Here is a 13,852-nt window from a genome sequence, read left to right as displayed (position 1 = left end):
CTCGTTTTAAGATTTATTTATTCATTTACATTAGTATCTATTGTATGTTTCTTTGTATTGATTGTTTATTTAATTTCTGTTCGTTTTAAGTTTCATTTATACTTCAATAACAAAATATTTTTTTTCGTTTCAAGCTTGATTTTCATATTTAATCTAAGCATTTCTCGCTTTAAGATCTATTTATTTATTTATATTATTACTTGTTGCAGGTTTTTTGTTATGATTGTTTATTTAATTTCTGTTTGTTTTGGGTTTCATTTTTTTTTTTTTTTTAATAGTAATTTCTGGTCGTTTTCAGTTTGAATTTTAACAGGTATTTGTATCTGCTGAGCTTAAGTTTAAAATGGCCTTTACTTTTCTTTGAAAAACTTAATTTTCGGAAAGTTTTTTTTTTGATTAATTACCTTGAAATGGCCAATCTTATATTAGGTGTGTCATGACTTTTTTTTTGCAAGTGTGAATACAACTAAATTGTTACCGTTTCCTGGAAGCATTTGTTACGTAATCCTCTCGTCGAGGACAGTTTTAGAATCTTGCCCTCCTCCCCTCCAAAAAATAATGTAACGAAATGACTAGGACCAGTCGAAGATCCATCGGAGCTTGCCCAGAAAAATATTTTGCTTTGGGCTACTTTGAAATGGCCAATCTTGCTTTAGGTTTGTCAGGACTTTTCATTTACAAGCGTGGATACAACTAAATTGGTTCTTATAACCGGTGTCATTGAGGTATGGATTCCCCCTCAAGGACAATTTTAGAATCTTCACCTCCTCCAAAAAAAAATTCGTAATGAAATCACTAGGACCAGTCGAAGATCCATCGGAACAAGCTCAAAATTATTTTCTTTGGATTACATTGAAATAGTTAATCTTAGGTTAGGTTTATCAGTAAATCTGTCAGGACTTTTCTCTTACAAGCGTGGATGCAAGTAAATTGTTTTATATTCGTTTCATGGAGCTATTTCTTACTTAATTCTCCCCTCAAGGACAATTTTGAAATCTTGTCCGCCTTCCCCTTCCGGAAAAAGGCGCCACATTCCTTTAGGACTAGTAAAAGATCCATCGGAACATGCCCATAAACGTATAGTATTACCTTAAAATAGCCCGTCTTGGGTTATACTACTGCTACTACTACTACCAACACCTCACTGCAGCACCAAGTCGCCTGAGGCCAACGCAGCTACGCATGCTCCTCCTTTATCATAATCTATTCAAAACCCCTCTTTTCACCCTCCCAAGAAGTTTCCGGTTCCCTTAAATCTTTTTTTACGATATCCTCCCACCCCATCCCCGACGACCTGCTTTTTTGTTTAGCCCTAGACGGTTAGTTGAAAAGGACAATCTTTGGCAGTCTGTCATCCTTCATCCGCAGAACTTGCCCTAACTATCTCAACCTTTTTCTCATTATAGCCCTAGAAAGCGGGATTAAACCAAAATATGTCAGAATTTCGATACAAGTATGAAACTGATCACAAAATATGTTGAGGAGTAGGCTACTAAGACTGATTAAAACTATACTCCTAAAGAATTTTTGTATTGATTATATTTGAACGCCAATTTATGTTGTTTTATCTTAATCTGTAACTTTTTTTAAAACTGAGTTAGAGCTTTAAGACTTCACAGCGTCATTAAAGTCTTTAATGATAAGATAAGAGATATTGAATGATACAAGAAATTTTTTAGTAGTCTTAAACTTTGCGTCAAAAAAAGTTTTTAAAATAGTAAGGATACATGAATGGCTTTGCTTCCACTAAATAAGAAGACGAGTTTAAGCGACAACGAAGACGATGAATACTATTCATCATCCGATGACGAAAATTCTGTCATCAAGGACACTGAGAAGTAAGTAACCTATCTGTTTTCTTTCAATAACTTATTTAAATTCAACAGTTCTTACGCCCTTGTTTATAAAAAAAGCTAATCAAGGTACTCAGTGTTCTTCATTTATTTATGATATTTTTGTTGGCAAAAAACATATAAAAAAAATTAATGTCTAAATGCTTTACAGAATAGAGCCTAAAAGATAAGAACAGTACGCGAAATATCATTGAAAGTAAATATTTCCGATAAAATAGAATTTACAGGCAACCGTTTTTCATAAACTGGAGAAGGTTTGGGTGCATTGTTTTCTGTTTTTAGGCTGTGGTAAGGTAATCACGTCAAGAGCATGTATAAATTTTTGATGCCAATAGATATATCAAAAGAGTCGGGTTCTTATGCTGATTTCAAATATATAAGTTTCATTAAGTTTAGCATTACCCATTAAAGGTAACGATCCTGAGGAAATTTACCTTATTTTCGAAAAAAGGGGAAACATCCCTTAAATGTCATAGAATCTTAATGATCTTAAATCACACCATCAGATTCAGCGTATCAGTGAACCCTACAGTAGAGGTTTCAAGTTCCTATCTGCAAAAATGTGGAATTTTGTTCTTTTTTTCTGTTTTTTCCCAGGGGTGATCGTATCGACCCAGTGGTCCTAGAATATCGGGAGAGGGCTCATTCAAACGGAAATTAAAGGTTCCTAGTACGCTTTTTAAGTGACCAAAAATTGGAGGGCTACTTGGCCCCCTCCCACGCCTTTTTTCTCAAAATCGTCCGATAAAAATTTTGAGATAGCCATTTTGTTCAGCATAGTTAACAGCATAGTTTTTGTGTGTGTGTGTGTGTGTGTGTGTGTGCGTGTGTATTTTTTTTATGTGTCTGTGAGTTTATGTTTTTGTGTTTTTGTGTGTGCGTGTGTGTGTTTCAAATGTTAGAAGACGTTTACAATGATGATGGAAGGTATTGTAGGGATTATAGTGATTACTTGATATTGTGGTACTGTGGGCTGAATTGCTTATGACGACCCGAATGAATGAGTTGAAAATAAAATTTTTAACGAGAAATGACTGAAAAGTCTTTCGGGAGGGGGATGATGATAGTGGTGTTTCACCCGGGCAGTAGTAGTGTAACATTGTGAGGTGAAATGCTTAAAGTATCAAACACTAGCAAAGAAAGGGGGAACTTCTCTGTTTTCAAAGTAGGGGGTGTCATGTGGAGAGCTGGTGCTAGTGTGAAAACAGTGTCGTAGCACCATTCCGCTCTGGATAATAAGTATACATTTTATCGGTTTGGGCATCTGCCCTTCTCGCATGATGTTCTTCCAAGCCCTCCCATTAGGTATTTTTGCTTAAGATATACATCGCTGTTAATATGCAATACGCATTTGGATGTGGCATGCTGGAGTTCAATGGGGTCCTTTTAGTCTTGTTTGTGAGATACACTTGCATCATTCATATTAGACCTCATCACGGGAAATCCACGGGGTCTTCCTGAAAAACAATGTATTAATGGCTGAAATTTTGTCAGGGCGGGAATTTTACCAGGGCATGAATCTTGCTAGCTCAGCGCTAGAAACAGGGGTGGCCTGATTTTAGAAGTTTGCCGTAGGAATTATATGATGATTTCCCTATTATTACTACATTCTATGTTATCTCGAGTAATAGCGTTTTTTAGTCTCTTTTATCGCCTAGCCGAAGCCCGGATTCCGTCCCAGGATTGAGTAGACACAGACCAAACTCCCCCACAGCGCACGGGGTGGGCGGGACAAGAATTTACACCCTTTGTGCATTTTGATACTTTGGTGAAAAATGTACCCTGAGCTAAGAGAAACCATTCAGGGGGACTGGACACTTCCCCGGAGGTGACCATGGTACAGGTCGGTACCTTAGTAGAGGGAGGCAGGATAAGCATAAATGTACGCTTGAAAATTAGCGCTTTGCGTAACGATAAAAATAAAACAGTGTTTAGCTGTTGACGGAAAAAACGGTCCCCCCCCCCCCTTGGAGTCCTCTTCCTTCGTCTTTCCTTAAATTTGACATGTTATTCTTTATCCTTTTAAAGGTGCAATAAGGTCTAAAAACTATATCTAATATCAATAAGCCCTCTGAAAATGAAGGCTACTAGGCGGGAGCTGGACCCTATTGTTAGAATAATGTGAAATATTCATAAATTTATCTTAATGAAAAAGGGGTATTCCCTTAAAAGCTCTTTAATATGTCTTAAATTTGCATCTAATATCACTTCCCCCCTTCTTATCCTCCTGGGTTTTAGGCTAGAAGTCTCTGTTTTCTATATTACACGGTTCTTTTTGTGTATATTATGATACCCTCCCTCATATTTTTGCTGAAAAATTTTGCCCTGGGCGTGTGTTGGGCTGGCTTAAACTGCTCGGGGGAATCGGATACTTCCTCGGAGGCAAGCAGCGAACAGGTCGGTACCTTAGTGGAGGGATGCATGATAACCATAAATGTACGCTTGAAGATTACCGCTTTGCGTAAGGATAAAACAATAAAACAGTGTAACGGTTCCCCTCCCCTGGAGTCCTCTCCCTTCGTCTTTCCATAAATTAGTTATGTTATTCTTTATCCTTTTAAAAGTGCAATAACGCCTAAAAACTACATCTATTATCAATGCATCCTCTGAAAATGAAGGCTACTAGGTGCGAGCTAGAAGCTATTGTTAGGATAATGTGAATATCCATAAATTTATCTTAATGAATAAGGGGTATTTCCTTAAAAGCTCTTAATATGGTTTAAATTGTATATAATATCCAATCTAGATTGTATGTCGTGGGGGGGGGGGTGTGTGTGTTTAATTTCATCCATAATTTACCTATGCGGTATGCATGGTCATTGATTAATATGCTCTAGAGCTTAATGATAAGTCGGGAGGTGGAAGCTATTGTTAGGATGTTTTTTAATATTCATAAATTTATCTTAATGAAAAAGGGGTATTTCCTTAAAAGTTCTTAATATGGTTTAAATTGCATCGAATATCACTCCCCTCCTCCCCTAGTCTCTGGGGGATTGCAGACTAGAAGCTCCCAGTTTTCTGTAATAGATGGTTCTTTTCTGCGTATATTAACGGTAAGGCTTTTTCATCTTTTATTTTTTGACATGTTTTTTTTCTATGTTTGATTGCTTTTCAATTTGTTTTTATTTTCATTGTCTGTGTTTTCAAGTTGCTAGTTTCCACCAGGAGTAAGACACACATTTCCCCTTTATTAATATCTTGAAACCAAATACCCCCTGGAGTGTATCAAATTTGGCGGTAAACAAGCCATTCTAATGACTAACAAAAAATGGGGAATCTCAGGGGTCGTGCAATAGTTTATTTTTAGAATATGGTTCAAGATACAAAATATTGACAAAGGTTTCATCGACGACTTGCTTGGGGCGCTGTACCGTTGGAAGGGAATGACCTTTCGAGTTCTGGTGGGGTTAAGAACTATTGAAAAATGGTGTTTTGAGCGAAAAAATGAAACGCTGAAAAAAAAGAAAGGCTTTTGGGTGAAAAATGTCAAAATGGTATTATCTGCCATTGAGGGATGCGCAATCATTACGTAAAGTGTGAGCTACAAGCGGGGATTCCCCCCATGGGTTCCCGTGGTAGGGTTACGCAAAATTGCGTCAAGCATATTAGACCTGTCTGTTTGAAACGGGGTAAGTCTTATGACGTCAGTGGACTCCAAGGGGTGTGTCATGGAGTCTTACGAAGTGTGTTCCCTTTAATAGAACAGGTGACTGCACTGTTCAGGTGCGAAGGGTTGCACTTATCTGACCCTTAAAGGCGAGGGTGTGTTACGTGGTGCAACATGTGCTTTAAACGGGGGTGTGCGCTGTGATGACAGAGGGCATGCGCTATAAACAGGCGTGAGTGGTTAGGAGGCTATTATTAAAATGTGTGTATTATACGGACCACATTCCAAGTAGTTGAAACACCTGGAAATTTCGCCTAGAAACAGGGAAGAGGGTGTTTGCCGTTTGACCATGCCAAGGCGGGAATGTCGCCTAGAAACAGGTGTGCTGCGTGACGTCAGAGGACTGCGTTTAAAACTCAATGTTATTTTCCCTATCTGTGTGCTTGAAATCCAATGCCATTGTCTCTGAGCTAATTTCCCTATCTGTGCGTTTGAAAGCCAATGCTATTTTCCCTATCTGTGCTTTTGAAACCCAATGCTATTTTCCCTATGTTAATTTCCCTATCTGTGCGCTTGAAATCCAAAGCTATTTTCCCTATCTGTGCGTTTGAAATCCAATGCTATTTTCCCTATGTTAATTTCCCTATCTGGCCCTTTGAAATCCAATGTTATTTTCCCTATGTTAATTTCCCTATCTGGTCCTTTGAAATCCAATGTTATTTTCCCTATGTTAATTTCCCTATCTGGCCTTTTGAAAACAGAGTAGGGGTACTACTTCCGTAGGCCAGGGCGGCGTAGAACCTTAAGTTCTAAAATGAACTTTAGGCTATTTAGGGGAAAAGTGTCAGGAAATATGTATTCTTATTTTTTACAGTGATCCAATTCAGAGAGGGTGGGATGTTTTCCGGACTCAACCCCCTGATCAGGATTTTGGATCAGCTGCCAATACAAGATTTATGCGAAAAGTGATGAAGGTAATGAGATTCCTATCTTACATGGTTACTTTCATCGTTGTCCTTGGATGCGCAGGTATTGCAAAATCTACTTTGTTATTTATGACATCTCAAGTGAAAAAAGGAAGGCAGTATTACTGGTGTAATAGTAAGTATCAATTTCTTTATTTGCAGGTCTTTGGTAGGCATATATAGAGGAGCACTTCGTCCCTCCTCTTTGACATATTTGACAGTGATGTTTTAACAATGCTTGGTGCAGTTTCTTGTATTTATTTCACACATCATTTTTCTGTTTTTTTTTTGTTGTTGTTTTTTTTTAGCTGATCTAATGAATTTGGGTATTTCTGAGTCTGTTTACTTTATCATTTTATCTAATAGCAGAACAAAACACCGACTTGGTTACTTTGGCTCTATTTTTTTACTTAAGACTTTAAAATCTAGCTATTTTGTTGTTCTCAAATAAAAAGTGGTATTAAGTTCAAGGACGTCCGCAGAAAATTTTCAAGGGTGGGGGGGGGCAGATACCAGAATAGCGGTGTTTGGAGGAAAAATATATTTTGTGGTAAAAAAAAATAGAAAGAAGTATATCGTTGCTCAGTTAAGTATCATTTTTGAGTTTTAACCAGTTAGCTACTATGTCAAACAAGTATGGAACAGAAAAGTACCACTAATATCAGACAAACAACTGACGACCTATCACTATTAAATTAGTAAACCAAACTCCAGATATAACTTTGGTGTTAATCGAATGGGGCATTCCAAAATACGGGCGCTTCTGAAGACGGAAGATTTGTTAGATATTTTCCAGAGGAATTGTCTACACTTATCATATAGACTGATCGATTCTAGTCGTTTCACCCCCCCCCCCTCCGGCAATTACCCCCACAGAAAATACCCCCTCGGAAACCACCGGCCACCAGACTGATCATGATACCTTTAGACTGATCATATTTCAAACAGTTGAGTGGTACAAAAATGTGATTTCATACTGGTATAGAAAAACCAAGAGTTTTACTATAAAAAAAAGAATGGTTACTGTTTTACTAATATTTTTACTAAATATTTTTACTAATATTTAGCTTGACAAAATATGAGCAAAAATCAAGCCTAAACTGACTCCTGGTAGGGCACGACGCTGTATATATATAAAACTTTCTTTGTTTATTAATCCAAAATTCGGTAAGCTTTATCAAGCTTGTCGCACTATTGCTAGGGCATAAGAATGCCCTTGAAAGTATTTACTCTACACCCTAAATCGGGTTCCAGTTTTGGTCTCGTTTAGATAAATAAATAACGACCTATATTGAGTTAATCTAAGATCTAAGAATTGAATTAAATTCTGAATTGATTCTAAACAAGTTTCATAGCAGTTCTTAAAGACAAAACAAAAATAAGAAATTCTTTTTCTTTGATTAGTTGCTACACTTCTATTTTCTTCCTACTCGGGTCTAAATTGCAGGGGGGCCATGGCCCCCCTGCCTCCCCCCTCCTCCCTGCGAGCGCCCATGATTAAGTTAAAAACAATTATCACTAATTATATTAAAATAATAATAGATACAAATAAATACATTTTTTATAATGTGTCAAAGGTAATTATTCCGTAGAAAAAACTGTTTTCCTACTTTAGTAATTAAGATAGATAAGCACTTAAATGAGGCCTTGACCTTACTCACCCATCCAACCATCTAAGACAAATAGTACAGACGAACACAATCAGCCAAAATGAAGGGTCTATAGACATGGAGTATTGTCATTAGTAAATGTAAGCCATCATAAACTGAAAAGTAAAACATCTCAAATATAATGAAATACTCCCAAGCGATCACCTTCCATCAGGGCTTTTCAGAGAAATACTCAGATTACTCACCTGTCTATATGGGTTTCGGCGCATTAAATTCCTGACCCAGGCAAAGTGGCGCTCCTACTATAGGCTCTTTATGGTATCCCTGCGATAGGCACAGATTGAAATACATGCATATTAATGGCATCATCAAAAATGCATACATAGTGAGATTAGCCAAATCTTTCTTAGAATCGAACAGGCAAATGAAATTGAGACAAAACAGGTTTCAACCATTATTTTAAACGCCTCGAATTTAGTTTAAATTGTTGATGTTTCCAAATCTTAATTTGATATTAATTAAACAAACTTTTTCCACAAAATCAGATTTTCAGAGAAAGGTAAAGAACTCCATTAAACAAAAAATGAGCAAAAATAAAATCAAATAATCTACCAAGCGTGAAACTACCACAAATCAGCATCGATAAATAAATGAAACCCAAAACGAACAGAAATTACAATAATTAACCGAGTCAAACTCAAAACTAGCAGAAATTAACATAAGTTGGGCGCAAAACCCCTATGCCTTCCCAAGGCCAGAACAAAATTTGCACTTTACTGGAAAAATATAAATGTTTTTACTTTTATAACTTTACTATATCAAACAATATTAACATTTTGATTACTAAATATCAGTATATGTATATTAAACTGACAATGCACATTCATTTGTATTTTTTCAGTAAAGTGCAAATTTTGTTCTGGCACATCTTACCGATGCTTTAATCAGTCTTTCTCAAATCACAGCTTAAATTTACAACAGATTTGAGCCTATTAATGAGTTCAAAAATTCACAAGTCGCTTGCTGGAAACTGGTCTTCTTCGTTATTCCTCAAGAGAAGTAGAAATTTGGTAGAAACGAAATGGCTGTGGCGTTTCAGAACCCTTGCATAATACGAGTAGTTGAAGTATCTATTAGCCATGTATTCTTAACATAAATAATTATCAAAATTAGTAGTTTTTTTCATAAAGCGTTACTGCATACAAAACCTTAAATGCTGTATCACCAAATTTGTGAGTTATCTGGGTAAAAACTCTGAATATGAGTTTGAACTTTAAAGCTTAATATCTTTACAATGTTTTTTCCCTGTATCAGCTTTTTCACATTCGAAATACTTAAAATGGGCGACGTCGAAATTGATTGTTTTTTTTTGTTTTTTTAGATGCCTAAAAAGCCTTCTTGTATTAAACACTGGTTTTTAATAACAATTAAAAAAAATGCATTTTAAAGTTTTTTTGGCTTCCTTATGGAATATGTGACGTAGGCTAAGGTTGAATTGCTGCTTTTTTATTGCTTTTGGCTGCCCTTTTGGATATTATTCATTTTTCCTTTACGGATTCATTCAAAGTTATAGACTCGATAAATACCTAATATCAGTCAAATTATAAACTTCATCTAAAAGGAGTAAATTTATCGAATTGAAAAATACCTGATGAACACTTCACATGAGAACACTTCAATTACAATGAAAAAACAAATGCTTAATGGTTTGTTTGATATGAAGAAAAAGGAAGTTTCAGGTATTTTCTTAGATAAAAAATGAAAAGCTCCTCCGTTTTAAATATAATTAAATGAAATAATATGCAGACTGAGGTAGCTCCAGGGAGATTTTGAGATCTTCTTCCTAGTTCGCCAGTTTTTATCCAAGCCAAATGTTGGGACACATAGTATCACTTATTGAGCTTAAGCTTTGATTTCGAAATGCTCACAAAAATTACCTAGTTTAAGAAATTAGTAACAATAATTCACCTGTGGTCGAAATGGTCATAAACTCCCCTTCGACTCCCATCCTGGCTCAAAGCTTCTGTAGCGATGGTATCTATAGAAATCTCTAAAGAGTGTCTGTTTAAAATATGTTTCAAGGGCAGTTAGGGCTATTTAACCTTTTTTGATTCTCTTCAACGCTTTAAAAAAAGTGTCATTCCAAATACTAAATTTGTTATGTTTGTACATATGTATCGTCATTCTTTTTGCTATGATAAATTTTTTAAACAACTTTAGATACGTAAAAAAGTCGAGGCTTATTGTACCCTAAGGTTATAAAACTGTACACGAGTCATCCCTGAACCTCCCAAATGGAAAGTATTTACTATGGCCTGGCCGTTTAATTTAGTTTGGGCACTGGACTAAAGGCGCCATTGTCACCCGAGCGCAACGTTAGGTGGAGTTGCCGATATAGCTTTCTTCACACCAATTCGGTTTAGTGAGGATCTTCCTGGCACTTATTAATGAATATTTTCGAAGTAAACCCGCTTCTTGAAGAAGAAAAAAATCTATTGAACATATAAGTTCCGTTTTCTTTGAACGATGAAACTATGCTAGAGTTATGTCAAGTACATATCTAAAAAAGCTTGCTAATTTTTTTCAAATTTTGAGATTCTTGGCGTCCCTGATTTCAATAAAAAAAATCGATGTACTATCCCTCAGGTATACTAACTCCCTATGCCCCCCCCCCTCTGGATACTACCCTGATATGATACTATCTCAGTTTTAAATAATAAGAAAAAAGTTAACTAATTTCCACCCCTGCTTTCAAAAAAAAATCGAGGTATCAACATTTAAATATGATAGCTCACTAACCCCCCCCCCCTCTGGATACCACCTTGATAGGATGCCGTACTCTGCTTTAAATTAAAGAAAAATTAACTTTTTGGAATCCCTGCTTTCAATAAAAAAAATTCGAGATATTATCATTTAAATGTAATACCTCCCTACTCCCTCCCCCCTCTGGATACCACCTTGATAGAATACCGTATCAGCTTTACATTAAAAAAATAATTTACTTAAATAATTAACTAGGTCACTATATGCTTCAAATAAACATACAAAATAACGTTAAACCCCCTAACGTTTCTTGACAAAAAAAAATTGATGGTACGACTAAAAGAGAACAATTAGAACAACAAAAATATCGAAACTGTTCAGATAAACCACAAAGTATTGGAAAAATCAGTCATAAATCCACCGTGGCATTCAATAAGATCCAAATAATCTAATCAAAAGGGAGCACATAAAGAACCTAAATTAGGTTAGTGGCCTATGAGAAATTACAAAATACCCACCACAATGAACAAATCTCTATGGGGGGCCCTGGGTCTATCAATATATTTTAATGGGTCCCCAGAAAAAACGATTCCCCTCTGATCCTTCTCCATTTTAAAATGAAAAAAAAATAATCATCTTTTTGGCATCCCTGCCTTCAATTAACAAAAAAATGAGACGATATCATTAACAAATGATAATCCTCTATCCCCCCCTATTGACAATAATTAATAATTTATTTACGAATCATATATTTGGAATGAATGCCGGTTTGATCTTTAATCCCCTCACTTTGTACACAGCGTATTATGTTGCAAATATTTTTAAAAATTGAAGGTTTTTTTTTTTGGGGGGGGGGGGGGTTGAATAGGTGCAGAAAGAAGTTTTTTCTTTATGTACAATGTTAAAAGGTCCAACATTAAGAATCAAGCAAATCTTATCTAAAAACAGCAAAAGAAAAAAAAATTCTACATACTTACAATTCAGCTGTAGAAACAATCTACTAACTATCACTTTTAAAATCCAACTGAAGGCTGGAACTGTTTAGTAATAATTGCATTTTTTAATGCTATTCAGCATAACTAAAAAATTCTTTTCTTCGAATCATGTAAGAAACAATAATTAGTAAAGTGCACTTAAAATTATTTAAACTCATTTCATCAAGACGATACTTTTTTTGTCACACAAGAAAAACTGTGTATGTTGCTATATTTGCAGTTGCACATTGCATCTGTCTGGTTTTTATGAAAAGTAACAAAAGAGACGAAAATTAACAAACAAGAGAGTTGTGTAGAATTATGGTATGCAAAGTAATATTTGGCAGGGAAATTCACTGGTGGTAAATCGCTAGGGGTGGCACCGTGGTTGCGTGATTTTCGGGGATTTGGGGAACCCAATTTTTTTTCGGGGTAACGCATAGATTTTCGGGGAAATACCCGAAAATTCGGGGATAGTGCAAGCCCTGCTTGATTTCTAATCAGGAAAATCGAAATGCTAAACCACACGAGAAGGACAAGCTCTGACTTTGTGGTTGACACAGTAAAGAATTGCCGCAAAATTAATTTAACGTCAACCGAACGCCGCCGCCTCTGCCGGCAGCGGCACACCGGCGGCGTTGCGACACTTCAGCGGCGGTTGACCGGGCCTCTCGTCGGCGGCGTTCGGTTGATCCGCCGGCGCGGCGCCGGGGTCTAGTTTGGAAGCATAACGGGCCAATTGCATGACATTGGGAGATTGAAATACCCAATATCCCTAGAGACATAGTTGCTGGACCGTTCTACTATGCTCAACATAATGGCTGTCAAAAAAGTTTGACTGGATATGTTTCTAAAATGAATGGGCTTGGGAGAAGGGCTGCTTGCCCTCCAGTCTTTTTTTTACTCTTAAAAGGGGAATTAGAACTTTTAGTTTTGAATCGAATTAACTTCTTTAAAAGTTTCAATGATATTTCTAGCTATTATAGAGCGGCGCTGCCTATGATATTGCTTATATGCCATTTTGAAAACATGCATGCATATAGTTTTCTTGTTTAATTGAAACTCCCCCTAAACGTTCCCTAGAAGTTGCACATTAGTACCCTTAGCGTCAAAAGTTACAGTAACTGTAGGGGTAGTATTAATAGTATACACTTAGCACCTCCTGGCTAGTTCAAAATCCCCCAAAACTTACCCTTAAAGGTCTAACTTAATAATGTAAACCGTTCTTGTGATATTACTTCGGCACCTTTTCGAAAATCCACATGCCCATTGTTAGTTTTGATTTTGTTCAAAATCCACCTAAACATTGATTAAAAGCTTCACGTTAATGCTCTTAGCTTGTGTAATAACAATAACTGTAGTAGCAATAGTAGCAATATGCGCATAGCATCTTTGGTTTCTTCACATCCCCTTCAACACATGCTGAAAGTTTCAACTTATACCATCAACCGTTTTCTGAAGCATTTCTGATACGTCCTCTTGACAACATGTATGGGCATAGTTTGCTTTGATTTAGTTCCATACAGTTTCAATACATTCCACATTTTTCGCCTTAATACCCTTAGTTTTTATAGCAACAGTAGTACTAGTAGCAGTAGAATTAATTGTAGTAGCCTTAGCTTTAGTGCCAGTATTAGTAGTAAAAGTAGTAATAATAGCAGCAGTATGAGTAGTATGAGCAGTTGCATTAGGATGCAAATGTTTCCTTTGGGTTAGTTGAAAGTCCCCCATAAAAAGCCCTGTTAGTTTCAACTTCGAACACCAAACTGTTCCTGAGATATTACTGTTACGCCCTTTTTACAGCCTGCATACAGATGGCATGTTGTGATTCAGGTCACCTTCCCCCTCAAAATTCCTTGAAAATTTCAAACTAGTAGTACTAGTTTTACTAGTAGTAGTATTAATTGTAATAGCACTAGTCCTAGTGGTATTAACATGTTGCCTTTTTAGTCAGTTGAACATCCCTCTCATCAAGTTCTGGAGGTATCAACTTAATACAATTATCCATTGCTATGGCATTGCTGATATGTCCTTTTGATAACCTGTTTGTTCATATACTTGTTGAAATTTTCATCTCAAT

The 13,852-nt window shown here is 36.3% G+C and overlaps 1 protein-coding gene across 1 annotated transcript; it reads left to right on the top strand.

Moving 5' to 3' along the window:
* The first annotated feature begins 1,679 nt into the window (after positions 1-1,679).
* On the top strand, positions 1,680-6,623 carry LOC148946851 (chitin synthase chs-2-like). The gene is made up of 2 exons (XM_089096669.1): positions 1,680-1,838; positions 6,335-6,623. Exons 1-2 carry the CDS (start codon positions 1,732-1,734, stop codon positions 6,606-6,608), a joined length of 381 nt encoding a protein of 126 aa, XP_088952795.1. The 5' UTR covers positions 1,680-1,731; the 3' UTR covers positions 6,609-6,623.
* The last annotated feature ends 7,229 nt before the right edge of the window (positions 6,624-13,852 follow it).

The sequence above is a fragment of the Artemia sp. Qi Xiang Cuo genome, chromosome 11 (genome assembly GCF_049724085.1).
Source record: "Artemia sp. Qi Xiang Cuo chromosome 11, ASM4972408v1, whole genome shotgun sequence".
NCBI classification, from domain to species: Eukaryota; Metazoa; Arthropoda; class Branchiopoda; order Anostraca; family Artemiidae; genus Artemia; species Artemia sp. Qi Xiang Cuo.
The sequence above is the reverse complement of the archived record's forward strand: the minus strand, read 5'-3'. Positions and strand labels throughout refer to the sequence as shown.